Source organism: Equus caballus, chromosome 3 (genome assembly GCF_041296265.1).
Source record: "Equus caballus isolate H_3958 breed thoroughbred chromosome 3, TB-T2T, whole genome shotgun sequence".
NCBI lineage: Eukaryota > Metazoa > Chordata > Mammalia > Perissodactyla > Equidae > Equus > Equus caballus.
Window position 1 is genome coordinate 65,436,050 of NC_091686.1, and position 22,726 is coordinate 65,458,775.

Here is a 22,726-nt window from a genome sequence, read left to right on the forward strand (position 1 = left end):
GGACGAGAGAGAGAGAAATATCGGAAAGAAAGGTGCTTCCCCAGACAACTCCCCCTCTTTGTGCTGGTATTTGTGAAGTGCGCCATAAAGAGAAGTTGCAGAGCTCATCTTAATTGACTTTTACTCTGCCGTTGACCTCAACGTGATGCTACGGAAACCACTTCACATTAACTAGTTTAGGTAAAAAGATTTCTAAAAGAGATAAAGAGACAGTGTGGTGCTAAAGACACAGGCTTTGGAGTCAACAAGCCAGGGTTCGAGTTCTGACTTTCTAATTTCTAGCTGTATGACCTTGAGCAAGGAAGCTCCTTAGGGTCTCCAGGCCTCAGTTTCCTCAACAATAAAATGGGGCCAGGAAGAGTTGCTGGCTCATAGTGAATACTAGAGAAATGCGAGCTTCCATTATTTCATAGAAACAGAAAAGTGAGTCCCACTTGAGCTTGCTTCTCCTTGAGTCCTGTCCAAGACACAAAGGAACAACGGTGGCATTGAGGTAAGAATCTAGGTCACATCAGACCTGCTGCTCTGCTGACTGGAAAAGAATGTGAATCCAGACTGGGTCATGCTGAAAGTGAAAGTGAATCCTAGATAACTTTTAAAGGAATAAAATAAAATAAAACTGCATGTCCTGGTATGAAAAGATGTCTAAAACATATTAAATGAAAAAGCATGTTACAAAATAGTATGATTACCTTTGGAAAAAGTACTACTATTAACATAAATGATGATAATACGTCAGCATACACAGAAGAAAAGAGTTGGAGGAATTTCCACCCAATAATGGTCGATTTGGGGGCAATTAGGACTGCATGGGACATTTACTCTATATCTGTTATTTCTGTAATATTTGAATTTTTATAATAAATATTATTTTTTAAGTTAAGAAAATCAATGTTTGAAAAGAAAAAGCTTATTATGGTATTACAGATTTTAAATTTTATTGGATACTGCTCACCTTAAACTGGACTGGTGATTAATAATAATGATAGATAAACTGATGCTCCTTTCCTTTTTTTTTCTTTTTTTGTTTTTGAGGAAGATTAGCCCTGAGCGAACTGCTGCCAATCCTCCCCTTTTTGCTGAGGAAGACTGGTCCTGAGCTAACATCCATGTCCATCTTCCTCTACTTTATATGTGGGACGCCTACCACAGCATGCGTGCTAAGCGGTGCCATGTCTGCACCCAGGATCCGAACCCGTGAACCCCAGGCCACCAAAGCAGAATGCGCACTCTTAATCACTGCGCCACCGGGCCGGCCCCTGATGCTCCTTTTGAAGGGATAACACACATCACATTTAAGAATCTCTTTCGTCATACCATAAATCCTCCCATGAACCTGTTGAAGTGGGTATTTGTGGTTAAGACTTTGAGATGTGCAGCCTTACCTCTTGGCTTGAAACCTGGCTCTACATCTTATTAACTGTATGACCTTGGGCAAGTTTCTTAATGTCTGTGCCTCAGTTAATTTATCTGTCAAATGGGGCTAATAATAGTACTTCCGAGGAGTGTTGTGAGGACAAACTGAAATACTATATGTAAAATTCTTAGAACAGTGGCTGGCATACAGTAAGTACTAAATAAAGGGTTTCGCCATCGTTATCTTAATCCTCATTTAGAGAAACCTCTAAATACAAATGATATAATTATCTCCAAACAAAACAAAAAACTCCCCAGAATCTTGAAATTCATTCCCACTGTCACCTCTCTGAGATCAGAATGTTATCACTTAACTCACAGATTTTTGCTATACTTTCCTCCACAGGTTCCTTGCCTCTGGCATCTCATGCTCCAACCTATCTTGCCTGGTACTGCTGGATTCAGCTCTTTTGAGCTTTCCCTTTATTTCTTACAGCTTGGCTTAAATGGTTTCAGTGGCTTCCCATTGTCAAAAGTTTAAATTTCAAACATCTTCATGACGCAGTATTACCCAATGAGTAATACTATGTTCAGGAAAGCTGTGTGACCACTCAAATCCAGTTACCTCTATTTTGAATTCCTAGAGCATCTAACGTTATTGCCTAAGCTTTCATTGGAGACTCAGTTATAGTCACTGAGGTGGGTATTATATGTAAATTCAACACGCATTTATTGATCAGGCTTTGGGAATTCAGAGATGAAGACAACAAGGTCCCTGCCCTCATTGAATTCACGTTCTGTGAGAGGAGATAGAAAGCAAACAAATAATCGCTTGGCCACAGCTGGCCACATGCTTTGTCAGAGGCACATGCAAGGTACAGCAGTGGCCCAAAGACAGAAGCAACCACAAAGGAACGAATCAACATTAGGGCATGACGTGTGGCTCATCTTTCTCTCTTCCAACCAAATTTGCCCTTCCTCTGGCTGATCAAAAACATGGGAGCTGGATCTGAAATATTTTAAGATCCTATGCTACTTAAGCTTTCAAAATGACAGGCTCTGACCGGTTTCCCCACTCCGGCACCAACCTCTCCCTGTAGTATATTTCCACCTTCCCTTCTACCTAATACAGCTTTATCTGCCTATTTATTTGTTTAAAATGTGAACCAACTGGTCAGGTACAGTAATCTAATTCTGCATGTGGTTTGAGGCCAATGCATTGAGGGCATTCAATAAATAATGGTGTCTGGTGTTCCTTTCCTAGTTCCTGGCTGCATACGTCTGAGATGAAGCTGGGATCCTAAGAGGCAAGCCCAGGAGATAGTGCTTGAACGGTGGTGGAGCTCTGGAGACCACGGAGGCAAATTTGCTCTGAATGCCTGACCCAGAGATTACGCACCTGTGTTGGCCTCGCTGCAGTGAAACCCATGACACGCAAATGTTACTCCCCTGAGTCAGTTAGGGTGTGACCTACTTCCTGACGTGGTTTCCCAGATTCAATCTGAGTAAAAGTCCATAAGGGCTTCCTCCCCATGGGCACACACACAGGCCCATATTTACTTGCCTTCATTAAGGAAATTCTCCTTCCTGTGAGTGGGTTGTTCTGGAAGGGGTGAGGCAGGAGTCTCTGTTGGATTGTATGGGCTGTCCCAAGGAAGGAAGAGCAAGGAGAAGAGAGGGAGTCCTTAAAATAGAATTTCATGGACAACGTGCAGCCACCTATCCATCAATCCATCCACTCATCTTATTTGTCTACCATGTGATAGGCAGTAAGGCTACAAAGATGAATATTACAGGACCTGGCTCATGGGAGATACTCAAAATTTTATTGAATTCATGATTTAAGTTGATGCATTAGCTTCACTTTGATTACCATTTCCTACTGGAGGACATTCTGTACTTTCTGTATGACAGATATTATCTAGCATATTTCAGCTCATAGTTAACAGAAGCATCACGGTCTGCCAAAAGGATATTCCAGCATATTCCCTACATTCTTGGACTTAGATCCCAAATTTTCTCATTTTTAACCTTCTTCCCTGCTGTCTTCTCTCAGTCTCCATTTAGGCACCTACTGTTTGATCCCCTGTTTGGTTTCTCCTGGCTTCTGAATGATAGTTCAAATACAGAGCACTTTCAGGCAACATTGGCAGTTTCAACTTCGCCTCTAGCTCTCTCTTCTAAGCCGTGTTGTCTCAGACGGCAAGGGGCTGGAGAGAAGTCAAGGGAGTTGGCTCCCAGTTCTAGCTAGATCACCTGACTTTGGAGCAATTTGGCTTGCCCAGCTACATCTCCCATTCTCCTGCCACAGAACGGCAATGATGCCAACTGGCCCAGAGATAGAGCAAGGGTTGGTGAGCTCATAGCTGGAAAGGATGATGTATCTAAGAACAAAGCAATATTATGAGTTGAAATTCTGATTTTATGGTCCATCAATACCAAGCCTCATACTGTTTCTGGCTTTTCTGCTTCTGTGATTTTGGCACATTACTTCCAAGGAAGAGGTCTGAATAATTAGCATGACTCATCTTCTCAAGAACAGACTCCCATATAGAGAATGGATTTGGCACCAATCAGAACACCGGGCTGCAGCTGGCCACTCATCAAACATGCCAGCAGGTGAGCGCAAAGAGCACCTGGTTTGGAGAAGCGCTTCTGATGCAGGAGAGCATTTTTTAAAGTGTCACTCAAAGCTGGATTCAATTAAATTACAAGTCTGAAAAGAAATCATGTTACAAAATGAGAAACCAATCTTTATGCCTAAAGATGCAGAAATTTTGCAGATAACAGCTGCCGAAAAAAAAAAAGAAAGAAAGAAACCACACACACGTATACACAAAGACATCAATGAATTATTTTTTTCCCCTACAGGGGGTACAGAACAAATTCTTTGAGCATAAACTGTGGAGGTCTCTGTAGAAGAAAACTTCCCTTTATGTCTGCTTGTAATAATCTGGCAGCTGACAAATATGTTAGCAATGTACACAAAATAGCAGCTAAAATCCAAAACAAACACTGCTCTATAAGCAGGATGGAAAACGGCAAAATCAATGTCCAGTGAAGTCTGGATAACCATGATTGCTCTTATATTGTAGTGTTCAAACATAAGAATGAATGTTTGATGTTATTTCCGATGTTATTTATATTTTAAAACAAGAAACTTGCCAGAAATAGGATTCTCTTAGAGAAAAGGCCATCTAACCTAAAATCAGCCCAAAGGTCGCTGGAAGATGCATTCAACACCCATTTGGCTCTTGTGTGCCAAGCGAGCACTTTCAATTTACCGAATGGAGGAATTAAGAGTAATGAATGCTGTACTATTGCCCACGCACTTGCCACTTCTCCCCAGAAGCCCTCATGCAGGAATACTGGCTAATGAGAAACACAGGCCAATGGTGCCCTCACTTACAGATTTTGCTGCCTTCTTGAGTTTTGGGTCCTAAGCCTGGGGAACATCTGAGCCAGGCAGCCGCCCTTGCTTCGCACCATATCCAAAACAGGCCAGCAGCAAGATTGGTACGGAGAGGAGGGCAGCCCAGAGGGAAGAGGAAGAGGCTCTTACTCACCATCCACTCAGAGCTGGCGCTGGCTATAAAAACAACAGAACTCCCCCGTGCAGGAGCACCTCCCAGCCACCTTGCCTCATCACCAATTTGCACTAATAGGCTCTGCTGTGGGCAGGAAAGGGAAGAGAGCTGGACGTGGGGAAATGGCCGACAGGCAGAAAACAAACGAGAGACCCCAAGCACCCCTCAGAGAAACATTCATTTCAGGGGGGGCTTTGTGATACCAGGGGCTCATCAACAAAATGCACATCCCTCCACAATAGAGACCATGGAGTTATACATGGATTTATTAGGTATTCAGTAAATGGCTATGGGCTTCTGTTTGGGGTTGTTTAGGTCTCCCTATAACCAGCACCAGCTGCCTGCTTAGGGTTGCCAGCCAAAGGTGTCAGCAGTTCTTCGAGACCCAAGTTGAGGTATTTTCTAAGACCTCTCAAAGATCTGGCTTCTGGCTGCTTCAAGGGCACTGCCTTAGAAATGTGTGTGGAATGCTGATTCTCTCTCTCTCTTTCCCCAAAGCCCGCTTTCGTTTCTACAGAGTCAAGGGCTCATATAGGTCCATAGGACTTCTGCGTTGGTCTATGTCACTCATGACCTAATGGCTCTCCCTCCCCAGGAAGATAGGTCACTTTTAGGGTTGGCAAAAGCTTTAGAGTCTTCAGAGGCAGTCAACACACGGCTCTCTTGATCTGATGCATGGTGGACTCATCCCCCTGGTCAGACTGCAGGCGAAGAAGAGATTAGAAGGGATCATTTTATTTTTGTCTTTTTGAATTTGCTTTTAAAAAAAAAATCAGTTATGTTGCCTTTTTCCTGAAGTTGATCTAAATTTCAAGATGAAGATGATCTAAATTTGCAGATGAAGACTCAGAAGAAAATGAGAAGGGATGGTCTTCATGAATGACTCATGCTATTTAAAGTGTTGAATACACTTGGCCTGGTCCCCTTGTATGCTAGACAATTTAACCAGGTCCTTTGAAAGAAGATTTTGACTGAAAAAATATATATATATTTTTCCTTTTTCTCCCCAAAGCCCCTCGGTACATAGTTGTGTATTCTTAGTTGTGGGTCCTTCTAGTTGTGGCATATGGGATGCCAGGTCAGCATGGCTTGATAAGCGGTGCCATGTCCTCGCCCAGGATCTGAACCGGCAAAACCCTGCGCTGCCGAAGCGGAGAGTGTGAACTTAACCACTCAGCCACGGGGCCAGCCTAAAAATATTTTTTATTTGTTTAATTTAATACTTATGCCCAGAGTATAAAGGCAACCCATGCATTGAAAATAACAACCAATCAACCAACCATCTAACATCTCTTTTTAGGGATAAATATAAGTATGCAATATCAGATGATTCATTTCTGAAGTTTCTATATATTCAGTGCTATAAAAAAAAAAATTAGGAACAAAGTAGAGACTGACGTCTCCTGCTGACTCACCTAACAGGCTTGGCAAAAGCTTTCTTTGACCTCCCTAAAAAGACAACCTCTTAGGTGCCCAGCTCGCCGTCACTCCACCCAACCTCCAATCCCAGTACAGGTTGGGTGGTGTTGCCTAGTTCCCCTGAGCATTCAGATGCCACTCATTGCAGAGATCCAGAGCCATTGAATCCTGCCAGACCTGACCTGGAGACATGGGAGGGGGAGGGCATTGTAGGAGAGGTACTGAACCCAGAACCTTGCATACTTCCTTTCAAGACCCAACACACACAGACTTAGCGAGGTTTCGGTCCTTGGCTTTGACTCATGATTCCTAGGCCTAGTGACTAGGGTGATTACCTAATGAAAGCCATTGAAAGAGTTTTGTCTCACTTCTGACTGAGGACATTCCCACAACTTCTAAAGCTTGGATTCATCCTTAGCTCACATAGATTTGTCATTTGGGGTCAAATTTTCTACCTTTACAGTTTGTATCTCTTTTAGCAATTCTCTCCTTGCCCAGAGGAGCCAGTGTCTGTGAGGTTGCCATCAGCTTCTAAAGCCCCTGAGCACATCCTTCTTCTTAAAATAATATCAGCATCTGCAGAGGCTAAAAGGAGGGAGGAAACATTGAATTTTACACAACAAAAAGAGAAAAGGAGCGTGAGTTATTCAGAATAATCGCTCTTTTTTGAGGCCTTTCCCTCCCCTAAACATAACAATTTTTCTGTTGTCCTCAAATGTTGCTGCCAAGGTTCCATCTCTGATTATGTTACCAGGGTGAGGCCAAGCCCTCAACCCTTATGTTTTCATTAGGCCTAGAAAAACAATGTGAAACAGAGAGACTTTCCCTAATGCATCTGCGAGTGTTCGGTTCAGCCTCTCCAGGCCCATCTTTCCGTGACAGTACGCCCATTCAGAAAAGCACTGGATATTTTCTTCCTTTTGAAAACACCTGGTTACTTAAATAAAAGTGTATATTATATAGAACTATCTTTTCTCTCATCCAGGAATGAATTCAAAGACTATAATTCTTGGGAAATTATAGGCAAATGGGGTGGATAGGCACATTAGGAAAAGAGACTTTAAATTAATAGTAATTTCAGGGATGAAAGAAAAGCCCACTTCTGAGTCCCTACCTCTACTTTATGTGAAAGCAGCTACTCAGGATGTCCATTAAATCATTACCAGCTCAACTTGTTTCCCCTTGGGTTCCCGATGGTTGGGGTATTTTTTAAACTGGTAGGGATGTGAGTATGTTTTTGTACCATGAAGTCTGCCAAATGATTTTAAAATAGCTGGATGTTCCTTCAAATATTTGCACATGGCACTTACAACAAAGTAATGAAGAACATCTTGAAATTTCAGAATTTCTATAGAAGAAAACAAGCTTCTAATAAAATAAAGAGGACATTAAGCACACATTCTGTCTGTTTATAAAATATACTCAGGGCAAGAAGAGTTCCCAAGAACCATTTTGAAGAACTGGATTTGGCTGTATGAGAACCGGGTAGTCCCAGTTCTCAGTTGTGAACAGTCTATAACCAACAGAATTGGTTGGGATAACAGAAGGATAACTTTCACAGAAGGCACCAGGGCCAGTGCTCACAGATTCCACACGCAACAATGGTGGGATCTCTGATGCTGAAATCCAGGATTAACATGATAGCACAAACCAAATGCCAGAAGCTTCCTGGGGTTCTGCTTTGCATTTTTTGCCAACCCTAAAGATCCAGAGAACCGCATATCCTGAGTTCCTCCTGTGGTGGAGGAGCCATGGAGTTTCTCTGAGCACCAAAAGTTTCCCTGCTCCAAGGGAATCAGGAGAAGAGGGAGGGGAAAGACATCTGAGGGATTCCCAGCAGTAACTCTGATGAAAGTCTAAGGATGGGTACCCTCAGAAAGATATTGTTCCATTTCTCTGGAGGTCTTTTAGACCTGGTCTACTCAGGATGGAAGTCATTTGCAAGATTCATGGTACCCTGAGTTCCACATTTCTAGAATTCCAGAACCTAGATTATAGGTCTGACTTTCCCTGCATCAAACTGTAGAAATGAATGTTTTCATCAAGGGATTAGAAGCCACTGCTTCCTTTGTGACCAGCTCATGTCAGGTCCCAAAATAAAGAGAAAAGCAGTAGGTCCCCTAGAAGAAGAGAAGTACTTTCTCTCACTAAAGAGAAGATTGTAATCTCAGAAAGAGGGTTGATCAGTGAGTGACTCTTGAATTAGCAGAAGCTGGGGTTACAATGCAATGACCACACTGATGAGAAGACAACCAGAGGTACGGCAGCCAAGGTAGTCCAGTGAGGACACTCTTCTACCTCTGGCTGGAACACTTTGAAAACCTTTAATTTGTAGTCTTCCAGGCCTGGTGACAGGTAATCTTGCAGACAGACATTATTAAGATAAGAATATCAGCTCAGTAAGGACAGGGTTTTGTTTCTCCATCCTCCTTACCCCCACTGTATCCTCAACATTTAGAATAATGCCTAACACATAGCAGGTGCTCAATCAACATTTGTGAAGTGAATATAAAGCTATTGCTGGGATTAATGGACAGTCAAGCCTGCTCTCAGGAAAGGGTGTGGAATTGTCATTAAGAGTTTCAAAGGAAACACGGCCTATCCGTTCTACTTTTGTTTCAGCACGTGCATGTGTATGTGTGTTAACATAGTTCAATACATCTCTGTCAAAGTCACACATTTTTTCCTACGTGTACAATAATACACAATTATTTTTTTAAAACTTGAAAAACAACAAAATCAGTCTTTGAAGAACAAGAACTCACACGTATGATTGGAGATTATCTTTAATCATTTTGGAATTTGAGGCTGCTTTCTCTTTTTGCAACACTGCAGATGAAGAGCTTAGAATTTGATAAATTATAAACCTAATGAGGCTTCTAACTCTTCTAGCCAGTCATTAGCTGCCAGGAAATGATCGTTGTTACTTAATTATAAGATGAAACTAAACATTGAGAAATGCTGAAAGTGATCTGATTGGCCAATATCCCGAGGACTAATTCCACAGGCATGCCCTCTACATACCAATTAAAGCTGCACTGCCATAATAAAATGCTGCATGCCATTGGCTGTGTTCTAGGTTGTCATTTTCAGATTAGAACAACAAAAACAATTCCAGTCTAGGGCACTTCCTGGGCCCAAATGAGTGCTAGGCTTTTCTAATTTAGAGGATAAGGACTCCTCCCATGGACTTATTACTCCTCAGGAAATGTCCCTATTTTTACTTTGACCACACCCAAAATAAGAGCCAATCCTAAAGATAATAAAAGCAACCAATCAACCAACCATCTGTTTTACTAGCCGTCAGGTGGAAAAACACCAAAAAGCTTTCCAAAAGGAAAATGTATATGCATGACATTTTATCTTTATTTTGAGGGGTAATTCATTAGCAGCGTGAAAATGTGTACTGGAGGGAGAATGTTGATTAATGCACAAGACTAGCATTCCATAAGTGCAGGCTCTAAGTCTCATCATTCTCTAGCTGCCAAGGTCAATGGTTTGAGATCATCTCATAGGATCCTGCAACTGCAGGATTCATCATAGGTGACTATTCTTTCCTTAAGAAATGCTTTCTTTTCTTGACTTCCACAACGCCACACCCTCATGGGTTCTGCCTCCTTCCCCTAACTCACTGACAGTTGCTTCTCAGTTGCCTTTGCTGGGTCTGCCTCATCCCAAGGTTGATGTGCTCCAGGGTTGGGTCTTCACATCTTTTCTCTTCTCTATGTACACTCTCTAGGGAGTGAATAAGGTTCTATGGTCTTAAATACTATTTATATGTTGATGACTCCCAACTTTCTCTGTCTAGCTCTTATCTCTCCCTTGGATTCCAAACTGTAAATATACAACTACCTACCCAGATATCTGATTAGTATATCAAACAAAATATGTTGGAAACAGAACTCTTCCTTCTGCTATTCTTTAGCACCCTCCACCCCACCCCTACCCTCCAAACTTGTGGTTCTCCAGTTTTCCCCATCTTAATTAATGCCTCTATTACCATCCTAATTGTGCAGCCCCAAACCCAACAGTCACCTTTATTATTCTTTCCCTTAATCCTTTTATTCAATCCATCAGCAAGTCAGCTGACACTATCTCAGAAACCTTTCTCAAATCTCATCACTTCAGCCATCTGTGCTGCTACCCTCCTAGAGCAAGCCACCATCATCTCCTTAGAATAGTAGAATAGCTTCTAATTTGCTTCCCTGTTTCTACTCTTGCCCTCATACACTCTGCTCCTCAAAAAGGAATCTCAGTGTTATTTCAAAGAAATAAATTTGATAATATTGTTCCCTTGCTTAAAATCCTCCACTGGCCTCATGCTACACTTAGACTATAGTTCAATTCCTTATTATGGGCTGTGAGGCCCTACATGATGTGGCCCCAGCCTACCTTGTTCACTGTGCCTCAGCCATCCTGGCTTCCTTGCATTTCCTTCAATATCCCAAGATTGTTCCCACCTCAAGGAACTTGCTCTTGATTTTTCCCTCTGCCTAGAGTGCCCCACCACTCCACGTGGCAGGCTCCTTCTTATTATTTGGGTTTTAGTTCAAAGTCACCTGATCTTGGGGCTGGCCCTGAGGCCTAGTGGTTAAGTTCAGTGCACTCTGCTTCAAAGGCCCGGGTTTAGTTCCCAGGGGTAGACCTACACCAATCGTCAATGGCTGTGCTGTGGTGGCTACCTGAATACAAAGCAAAGGAAAATTAGCAACAGATGTAGCTCAGGGCGAATCTTCCTCAAGCAAAAAGAAGAAGATTGGTGACATATGTTGGGTGAATCTTCCTCATCAAAAAAACCCCCAAAAAGTCACCTGATCTTCTCTGACCCTCCTACCTAGAGTAGCCCACCCAATCCCTCTCTATCTCATGACTCTGTTCTGTTTTCTTTAAAGCACTTACTATCTGGAATTATCTTCCTCACTTGTCTGTTCACATACTTGTTTATTATCTATGTGCCCCTATGAGAATCTAAATTCTATGAAAACAAATACTTTACCTAACTTATTTCCACTGCATTTTCCATGCCTGCCATTTAGTGAGTACTACATAAATATCTGTTGAATGAATTAATTAATGAATATACAGTAGGGAACAGGGGCCTTGGGGAGACCAATCAAATTTCAAATCCTAGATCTGCCATGTACTATGTGACCTTGGACAGCTTTTCACCTCTCTGAGATCAATTCCTTCATCTGTAAAGAGGGACAATATCACCTACCTGTTAGGGTTGTTGAGATGATCAGAAATGATGCAGATAAAATACCTGACATTAACTCTGCATATATGGTCGCTAATTTAGGTAATTTTACTCATGTTAAACTAAGATTACATTTCTTAGTTCCAGGAATTTCTTAATTGCAATTTCTTGACTGCAATTGCTGTTATTGGAAATTTTTACTGTTAGTGCAACTTGGAGATGAATGATAAGCAGTATTTGAGACAGATAGTGGGTATGTATATTTAGGAAGGAACAGTTTAAGGAAGAAAAGTTTTGAGCTACCTGTTTAGTGGAAATGCGGCAACAAGCAGCATTTGTGAAACTCAACTAATTTATTTTTTATTTTTATTTATTTATTTATTTTTTAAGGAAGATTAACCCTGAGTTAACATCTGCCACCAATCCTCCTCCTTTTTGTTGAGGAAGACCGGCCCTGACCTAACATCCGTGCCCATCTTCCTCTACTTTATATGTGGGACGCCTGCCACAGCATGGCTTGACAAGTGGTGCATAGGTCCGCACCCAGGATCTCAACTGGCGAACTCTGGGCTGTGGAAGCCGAACATGTGAACTTAGCTGCTGTGCTACTGGGCCGGTCCCCAACTAATTTAAATACCAACAATTAACCATCAGGTGAGTAGGATTAGTTTTAATGTAGCACACAATTCTCTCCTAATCTCACTGCAGAGGCAAATTTTAAAATAATCTCAGCCTAGAGATGTAAAATTCCACAATCATTTTTACCACTAGAAGCACTGTTCACTTGCCGGGGGTGATTTTTCTTTCCTTTGATTTCTAAGCTGTGTGTGTCACATGACTTAGGGTTAGCCTGATGAAACAGCCTCGTACTTCCTCATGATAACTCTTGTGCTTCAATCTGAGATCTACATAATGCCACCCCTACCATCAAACCATAAAGAGCTGACTCCTACAGAGTTATGAAACACCCCAGGGTACATTCTGCCCCTCTACTCTAATTCCTCCTTTAATAAAATGAAAGGTCAAGTAATTTCTCTGCATGTAAAGCAAGCTGAGTGACAACCAGACTCAAACAAGGCTTCAACAAAAATTTACTGAACACCTACTATATGCCAGGCACTGTGCTAGGCTCTGAGGGGTATGATGGTAAGGGAAATGGACACAGTCCTTACTCACAAGGTCTTTAGAGTCTAAAGGGACAGACAGATAAGTTTACAATACACTGTGGTTGGTTATAGGAGCAAACAGAGATACGATATTATGAGAATACTCATCAGCCTTTAAGGAGGGAAAGACAAGGATTCTAGAGAAGTAACATGTGCCAAGGCAGGAGGAGAGAGAAAACCTGGTATGCTCAGGCTCTGGAAGTGGATCGGAGTGGCTGGAGTGTGAAGGAGGAAAGGAAGCAGGCCCTGGTCAGGTGTGAGGCTGGAGAGGAAGACTTGACATACTGTGTGTAAATCCTGAGTTATCTTGAAGATAATGTGGAGCAATGAGGGCTTTAAGTAATTTAAGAAAGGACAGCTAGAGGGAGTAAGGAAGAGCGAGAGAGGTAGAAGGAGAGAGGGAGGGAGGGACGGAGAGGGAGGAGGAGGAGGAGAGAGAGAGAGACTGTTATTGTTGAAAATGGAGATTTATCTCATATCCCCAAAAGAAGAATGTTCTCTTATATTTCACTTTGGCATAGCTGCATAACTAAGTAGCTAGCTGTCTGGGATTAGGTAAACATTTTGAAAACAAAAAATTTAAGGCCTATAATTTTTCATCAGGAAATTTTAAACTGTATGTTTGATAGCGCCTGTTGCAATTTACTTTGGGGTTGATGAAGCTGAAACTGTAATCATACTGCCATTGTAGGTTAGAAATTACTTTGGCCTCCTGGGAAGGCAAAGATTTGTCTGATTATCTCGTTTAATAAAGGAACCGCATCCCAAAAGCACTGAATAAACTAGGAATCTGACATTAAAATATTTCTGCTCTCCTTATACAGTTCAAGGGCGCCTGCATTACCGAGCAAGCTTACATATTAGCTTTGCACACGGGGACCTTCTCACTTCTAATAATTACATAATATGTAATATCATTGCACTGACGTTAATGAGGGGACAATAAGTCATGAAAGTAAAAATTATAAATTATATGTTATTATTCCCTTTAACTCAGAAAAATATTAAATCCCATTACAGACTACCTCAATTTTTGCAAATGTATCAAGTCTCATCTGGTTTTCTTTCCAGTGCTAAATATTATTATTAAATCCAAAAAGGATTTGAGGCAGCTCTGAAATAGGCAACATACACACTTATGCTGTATTAGTTCAGATGTACTTTTAATAGACTGATTCATTTCAAATATTTTGTTCCAATTTCTTTCTGGCTTCTTCCAGCACAGCCCAACTTTAAAAACACCACAATAACCTTTATAAAAATGTGACAGAGGAGGGGCGCATGGCACCAATTTTTGACATGTAGTGGTAATCGCCCTTGCTGGGAGTTCTCAGGACCCGCATCCACTCTTGGAAAGCTGCATAACAAAACAGGACTCAAGGCCTTCCGAAATCACTCAGGCTGGGAGCAAATGTTGCTCATGCTTCATCTCCCAGGAAACTCAGAAACTTCCCAAGAATGAAGTAATGGCGGCAAAGCAGGCAGCTGAGTGAACCCTGGAGCTGTAATACACTGTCTTTTGCAGACAACAGTGCTTCAGTGTCAAAGCCACGAGACCAAGGGCAGGCACAGCATCCAGGAGAAAACCTCCATCAGCACACACAAAACCAGGACCCCAGACGGGTGGCCCCAGACAGAAGCGCAGCCCGACGAAATGTCTGAATGCCGAGCGTGCCTGCAATCATTTTTCAATCTGGCATTTTAATGAGAAATAAAGGGGAAATGTGAAGGTTTTATGATAATTTTATTTGTCTGTTAAAAAATACCAAGTAACTCTTTTAGAATATCCATTTCTCTCCAACATAAATGAATGCTCTACAAATATTTGATTAGAAAAATTGAAATACCCTAAATGTAAAATCTGTGAACATGAATTACAAATCTTAACATGTGGGGGATTAAAAGCAAAATGAACTTAAACAAGAGTTTCAGGACTGGACTTAAAGTCTCTCCACTGACTGCTTTAGAGAGAAGAAGCAGGGTCCTCAGTCATGGTACATCTGAGTGGGCAGCAATATATTTGCTCCTCCCCAACTCCCCCCCCCCCCCCCCCCCCCCCCCCCCCCGCCCCCAGGATCTCTTGTTTCAAATTCCAAGAGTGTTCCCTCAGTTTCACACTCTCAGCTCATACTGCTGAAAAACCCTTTGGTGTTTCGTACAAATCTGAAGCTGTTTGGAAATAGGAAGAAAAAGATTTTGAAGCATAATAATCTTGAAAGAAGATAGCTCTGTACCACATCTGTCAGTTATCAGAAAAAAGGACTGTAAGAAATATTCAACTGAATAATAATTTTTAAAATATCATCTTTCTTAAAAGAAATATTTGTGTAAATTAGATGAGGAAAATATAGAATGTTCTTGCTAACTCTCCAAAAAGGTCTATATCATCGCTTGCACCACAGGAAGGGTTCTGAGCCAGAGCCCAGGGCTTTCCTTGGGCCCCTGGCAATTAGCTTTCGAGCCAGGAGTCCAGTTTTATAAACTGCTAAGTGACCAGGCAGACAGACTGGCTCTGCAAGGTAATGTTTCCAATTTGACTCAAGCTTATGGTCTTTGACCTTAACAGTCATTCGTGGTCCAAGTGCCACCAGACATTCTGGAAGGTGGAGCACTGACTGAAAAGCTTAGACATTCAGACATTGGTTGACTTCTTGCCTTGCTGTCCATAGACTTGGGACAGCAAGAGATACATGTTATGGGGAGGAAGGAAGGAAGAGGAAAGGAAAGGAAAAGGAAACACCACAATACATTTCCTGAAGGCAAAATATTCCAAACCTAAAAGAAGGGGTCATAAAAGAAGTCAAAAGCATAAAATATGTCTTATAAGGAGCTCCTTCCCCTAAAATAAACAAATATATCACTAAAAGAGTAAACAGAGGTGAGCTGTGAATCAAAATCTTCTGCCTAATGGATTCCTGGAGTTTCTTCCAGAGAGCAAATGCCAGTGAGAAACGGATGCTCAGGAGCCCAGACTACTCAGAGGTTAGAAGAAAGCTGACCCGACTCATTTTCATTAGAGAGATAAGATCACCTGACCCTCTGCAGTAGCTTTAATAGCTAATGTCCCTCTGTCTGATTCCCAAGACCATAAACTGAGAAGAAAGAAAACCTTTGCTTTTAGCCATCACCACCCACAATTTAAGCAAAGACAGCAAATGGAATGATAATAATATTCATGGCCATCAACAAGATTTACCATTATATCCATTATTCTTTGCTGGAAGACTTAGTTCCCCATGGCCTCCTTGCCTCAACAAGGGAAAAACACGCCTTCCAGATCCCCTTTTTTGTTCCTTCTCACACCAAACTCCCCAGAGTATAATCTCTATTTGCTTAAAGAGGGTTCTGGAAAGCGAGAGAACATTCATCTGCTTGTGGGAAAAGGAATTAGCTGAAAACTCAATGGAAACTTTGGTAGGAATACTATGGTGAATAGTTAAATATTTACAACATAAGAACTAGTTCATTTGAAAACAAATGTACAAGTCCCTGGCTTCGTTCCCTGCCGCAGGAATCAAGAATGTTCCCTTGCTGAGAGCTGCCATTTTACTGACATTCAATAAGAACTGACTCCAGGAAAAGAGGGTAGAGCACAGGAACTAGTTCTGCACACGGTATTGTACTAGATGAGTTCATTGCAATGTGGCCACCCTTTAAATGACAGTCACGAAGAAGAAATGTCTAGGGGAAAAAAACGGATAATTTTGACATCAAGGACAGGAATGTCCCTATGACAACTCATCACTCTACTCATCCAATTGCCCAAAATTAATGAGGATATAAAGAATGCAAGAAAATCCAAATTATATCAGACCTAAATAAAACACTGGAATTACATTCCTTATGCAACTGGGACCTGCATCCCACCTCAGGTGGAAGGAAAAAGAAAATGGGGGAGGGAAAATAAAGCTTCACGCAAACCACTGAATAAAAAAATAAAAATCCTCCAAAGTTCAATGTCCCAAGTTTGACCTGGTGTAAAGGTGGTGGTTTGGAGACTAAAAAAGTGTATAAAATAATTCTTACTAGAAATCCTTTTTTGTACTGTGCAAAGAAATATTTCCAATAAGAATCCATACTGCCTGTGTTTTGTCTGAGTCACTCAGCTCCACTTCTCCGAAGCGAGCCTCCAGGAGCGTCAGTCTGATGTCCTCCGGTGACTGCGCCTGTTCCGGTCAGATCACCTGAGCCAGCACTTGTGGTCATAACTTCCTGATGACAGGTGGAGGCCCAAGGTAAGGTCTCTGCAGGGCTGAGACTCTGCCCTTGACTGATAGGAGGCTTTCAAAAAAACTTGACAAAAAGAGGCTCTTGGAGATGGAAACAGAAAAACCAAGGAGAAAACCACAAAAATTGCACTGAAGTCAGCTTTGCTTTTCTGGATTCCTTCCACGACAAGGGGCTGCTTTGTGTGTTTGCATTCCCTCTTGAGTGCTGAATGCTTGTGGATTTTAATTTGGGTCATCTCAGTCCCTTCGGATCACATAATGGTGCAGAAAAGGTGCTGTTCTCTGGCAGACCCTGAGCTATGAGGCCGGAAGGCTGACTCAGGGAAAAGGGCCCCTTCATTCTTTCCTCTTCTTCTGGGATAGAAGGACTGTTGAATGACTGAAAAGATTCATTAAATAGTGGGGAGATAGCGCCATGCTGCGATGGAAGACCGAGAGTTAGGTCAGAAGATACTTGCGGGGTCCCTCAGCCTGGTGACCCTGTACTCCCAGCTTCCCATCGCCTCGACAGCCGGCCGACTCCAAAGAGTCCTCTGCCCCATCTCCACTGACATTATCAACCCCTCGTGGTCAGCAGCCAGGCTTTGCCATTCATGGTTGCCAATTGCCAAATCTGGCCTCTTCTCAGCGTCCACACTCCCCAACTCCCCCGCTCTTCCGTGGTGGCACTGTTAACCACGCCCTCCCCTTAACGCTTTTCCCCTAGCCTTCCAGAATAGCGTGTTCTTATTATCCTTCCGTGTGTCATTTTTGCTGTATTTTTCTTCCTCTAAGTACTAAGGGACAAGGCCATCCTCTCTCCGCTGCTTCTACTGTCTTCCCTGGGGATCTCATTGTTCTCATCTTTATGATCATCTCTATGTAGATAACTCCTAAATCAATAACACTGCTTCAGATGCTTTCCCCGGCTTTGTCCTGCATTTCCAATGGCCCATTGGACAACTTCACCAGCAGAGCCTAAGACCAGTCCAAGACCAAAATCATCACCTTTTTCCAAACAAAAAAGCCTCAGATCACCCTCCTGAATAGCCTATTTCTCCTAATGACCTCAGAATTCCACAAGTCAGTGTGTCCCGAACATCCTTCACAAACAACTGATGATCAAATCCTAGTGTTCCTTCAAGCTCACTGGGCCTGTCCTGATCATCCTGTCCCTTTCATTCCTAGCATCACCATCCTCATTCGGGTCTTCATCATCTTTCCCCTAAACTGTTACACGTCTTTCTCTTACAGTAAAAATACTAGCTGGCCCTCTCACTGCCCCTCCTCAACAGTGTGGATCCCCCTGTTGCCACTGAACTTCCTCCCACACACTTCAGGTCTTTCACCACTTGCTCTCACACTTCTAGAAAAATAAATGAACAAGAGACCATGGGATTATTTGGTATTTTGGAAATTTTAAACATAGGCAAATTCCTAGGCTTACAAATTTCACTAGGAGGTGAGAATGTTCGGTCAATGGGTTTATTAAAACCTCTTTAAGGGCAGGCTGCTCGCCCAAGACTGGATTGGTCCATACAGAAAACTCAAATACCAGGTCCAAGCACCATTCACAGGGATTCACCATGTGACCCAGGGCTCAGCCTGAGAACTCATCAGAGTAAATCATCCTTCACTGAAAACAACGTAGGGCAGAGGTCAGGTGACGCATCCTCAGTATTCTACTGAAACAGAAGATTGTATCCTTCAAAAACGACAGTTTCAATAAAGACAAAGAAAGGCTGTGCACATCTTCCAGATTAAAAGAGGCTAAAAAGACATGATAACTGGTTGCAATACCTGGCCCAGGACTGGAACCTGTACTGGAAGGAAGAAATATGCTATAAAAGGACATTATTGTGTCGATTGATAAAACTGAAGTATAAATAGTAGATTAAAGTGTTGTATCCATGTTCCAATGACTAGAATTGATCATTGTACTGTAGTTACGAAAGAGAACATCTCCAATCTTGGGAAATACACATTAAAGTATTTAGAAGTAAAAGGGCCATTTGTAACTTACCGTAGAGTGGTTCAAAAACTATTCGAGATAGACAGCACATATGAGGAAGCGAGTGGGGTAAAAGGTAAGGAATATACGAATCTGGGTAAAGGATATAAGAGTGTTCTGTGCACTATTCTCATTCTTGCAAGCTTTCTATAATTTTGAAATTATTTTTAAATAAAGTTAAAAGATTACTAATTTCAAATTGTCATTCTAACAGTTCATATTTTAGTGCTAAAAAAGAAGTGTTCTAGAGGCCAGCCCCGTGGCCAAGTGGTTAAGTTCGCACACTCCGCTGTGGCGGCCCAGGGTTTCACCGGGTCAAATCCTGGGCGCGGACAGGGCACTGCTCATCAAGCCATGCTGAGACGCCAGTCCCACATGCCACAAGCAGAAGGACCCACAACTAAGAATATACAACTATGTACCGGGGGGATTTGGGGAGGCAAAGGAAAAAATAAAATCTTTAAAAAAAAAAAGAAGTGTTCTAGAGGACTACTCAGGTATCTTAAATTCAGCTATCATATTTTAACTAATGTTCTATGTGTTAATTCTTAGTTAAAAAAATAGAATAAACGTGGGCCAATTCCTATAACTCAGAATATACCACTAGACTGAGACTACATCTTAGAGAACTAAATGCTTTAATAATTAACAGACCAAAGACTCTTAAATGATTAAATTACGTTTCTGTAATGGAATGAAGTAGTCAAACATATTAGTACAGGTCTACAAGGCTGAAGTCTGAAAAATATCTGACTGTGGTCAGAGGTAAATTTCCTTAAAAACAAAAACTTCCTTTAATCCTTTTATCAAATGCATCATCATTCTGACAAAGAGTCTTTATAACATCACCACCTGGACAGAAAAACATTCAATTAAAACATTCATATACCATTCAGACACCAATATGGGCTTTTACTTGAACTAAATAAATTCTTTAGGGAAAAAAAATAAAATTTAGTCCATCAGGTCTGCTCTGTAAACACAGCCTATCATTCTGCTGGGTAACAGCAGCAGCAGCAGCTGCCATTAGTGATCTCATACTGTGTGCTATGCTCAGTTCTAAAGGTTTTATATACCGTCGACCCTCTTACTCTTCCCACAAATTCTATGAGGTAGGTACTATCATCAACTCCATTTCACAGATGAAGAAACTGAGGCAATGAAGGGTTAAGTGATTTGCTCCTGGTCTAGTCTGAGACAGAACCAGGACTTGAACACAGGCAATCTAGCTCCAGGGTCTGTGTTCTTGACCACCAGTTGTATTTATTTAGACAAAATACAAACCACTCCGATTCAGCTTTCAACTTCGAAGTTGATTTTTAAATACACATCCACTTAACTTTGGTTTCTGAGATTCCCACATTTCAGATTGTTTATATTACCTGTTTAACTTCACTATTAGTTATATGTTAATCTCGGCAACAGGGAAACTCAAGTGGTAGATGAAGAAACTGGATTACTGTTTTTAAAATACAATTTATGATCTAGGAAGCAGGAAATACAGGAGGGTTGATCTTTCCAAGATTCTAAGCCAGATTATTAGAAACACAGAATCTCAAGGTTGGATAAGAACAGGGACTTCCTCTTACCCAGACCCCACAGGACGCCTGAATCTCTTTTAGAACATTGGTCACCAAACCGTTGTTTGACCCTGACCCAAGCCCTCTTCTATTTTCAAACAACTCTAATTGTTAGAAAATTCTTCTAACGTCAACCTGATTTCTGCCTCCCTTTAGCTTCCACTCAAGGGTCCTAATTCTGCCCTCTGGAGTTTAATCCTGCTTTCACATAATGATCTTTGACATATTGAAAAGAAGAAACAATCCCTCTGAGTCATCTCTACTCTAAGAAAAATGTGCCCAGATGTGATGAGCACGAAGCTCAAGAGTTAGGTTAGCATGAGGTTCCACGAAGTGAAGGCTTCACCTTCCTCCCTTGATGCCCCGCTCACATTTTATATACGGATTTGAAACTGAGGGACCAGGCTATTCTTTGATCCTACCATCTGATCAAAACTCTAAATCTCAGCTAATTCTGCATTTTATATAGCAATACCATTCAAGTGGGACAATAATTATTGGCAGAAGTGCCTCCTCTCTTTCAGGATGTGGCCAGGGACACCCTTCCCAGGTTAAGTACCATACATGCCACGGGTGCCTCCCTAGGGCCACTTCCCTTCACTCCATCCCATGACTCCATCAATGTGTTCACGCTCAGTCACCTCCCAAATTCTTAGCTGCAAAACAGCCACAAAGCAGCAGGAAGATGATTTACTTTCAACTTCAAACAGGATTTGTAAACAGCATGATAAATGAGGAGGGGCACAAAGCTGCATTCCTCCAGCAGGTCCTCTTAAATGGAAACACACTGCATTTCAGCATCAGTTAGCATAAATCATTCGTTGCAAATCAGGACTGAACTTCCCCAGCATTCCTATCAGGCACCTCTCCCATCTGAGCCCCTGAAGAGCACGTGTCAGTCAGAATTACAGGTAACCAATCAGTCACCTTGTCCCAGATGACTAGAGAGCACTGATTTCAAATCCATTACGCTTATGGTTGAAGATAGTACTTGTAATACGCAGTAAGTAAGGGGACATTTTTTAGGAAAGAGAAAACATTTTTAAAGTTTTTAACACCAAAAGTTTAGATGTGTCTTCAAATGTGCTTGACCTTTCTGTGGTCTTTCGTTTATTGTGTATTCATTCCCCACGATCCCATTCTCACCTAGTTTCCTCCTTTGCGTCCTAATAAGGTCAACTGATCTTACAGGGAAAGCAGGCATTTCTTTAGGGGTGACACAGAGCTTAACTCAATGTTTTCTGGAGAAGGGGGAGAGATTGGCAAAGGCCAACTGTGGAAAATCATCTGGATCCACTCACAGTCCCGGTTTGTAATGCCCTCACTCAGGACACAACCCATCCATGAACTTCCCAAACCCTAGACCAGCATCTGCAAACAGAATTTGGCTCACAGGCTTGTTTCAGTTGGCCTGCACTGCGCTAGTCCACATAGCACTTTCAATTTGAACATTTAATCATTTGGCATTTTTCACATAAAAATCCAGATTTCTGGCAATGCTGGATCTGCCTTCTTTCATGATAATAACTGATTAGAGTTGAGAATCAGCTGCCCCCTTTAGATGGGACATGAGTCCTTTGGTCTGTCCCGATCCTACCATTCCCTGTTGTGCTCTCCCTGTTGTGCTCTTGGAAAAAGGACTCTTCACATTTTGTACCTTGCCTACTTCATTCATTTGTGTTTCTTCCTTGCTCCTGTAGCCATTTAAGTTTGCAAGCCTGGTAGATATTCTGTCAAAGACTGTTAAATCTCTTTTCCTATCTGTAAAATGCTGGAGTTGGCCTTTCAGCTCCATGGTTACATGATTTAGTGGCTTGCTAAGCAGAAGTGATATCCTATCGTTCTTGATCTCGTTTCCTCAGTCATGAGGTAGAGGACACAGTGGAGCCAACAACAGCCATGACTGAGTAACCAACTACTCCTCCAGCCCTCCTTTCAGATATGCCCTTCACTTCAACCTACGTGTGGCCCTCTCTTCCTTTCCATCAACAAGAGGAGCCAAATGGAAGTTGAAGACGAAGTTCAAGTTTGAATGGGTGATTTCCAGCAAAGTCCTATCTGGTTTTTCCAAGTTCCATACCAAGCTACTCATGTGTAGGATGTCTCCAGGACCACCTGGGAGTTACATGAGAGCAAAGGAAATATTAGTGAAACAGATAAGACATTTCTCACGTAATGTTGCTACATGACTCCTTGCAATAT

The 22,726-nt window shown here is 41.9% G+C and overlaps 1 protein-coding gene across 6 annotated transcripts in view; it reads right to left on the bottom strand.

Annotated features, from left to right (window-relative positions):
- The window catches only part of SHROOM3 (shroom family member 3), a 248,835-nt gene that overhangs the window by 116,121 nt on the left and 109,988 nt on the right, over positions 1-22,726 (bottom strand). The window contains exon 1 of one of the 6 annotated variants that reach the window (XM_070263642.1): positions 4,766-4,913. The exons of the other annotated variants lie outside the window; for them this stretch is intronic. Within the exon in view, the coding sequence (XP_070119743.1) occupies positions 4,766-4,845 (80 nt within the window). The 5' untranslated portion in view covers positions 4,846-4,913. Of the gene's footprint in view, positions 1-4,765; positions 4,914-22,726 lie in introns of those variants that run through there. 6 annotated transcript variants of the gene reach the window in all.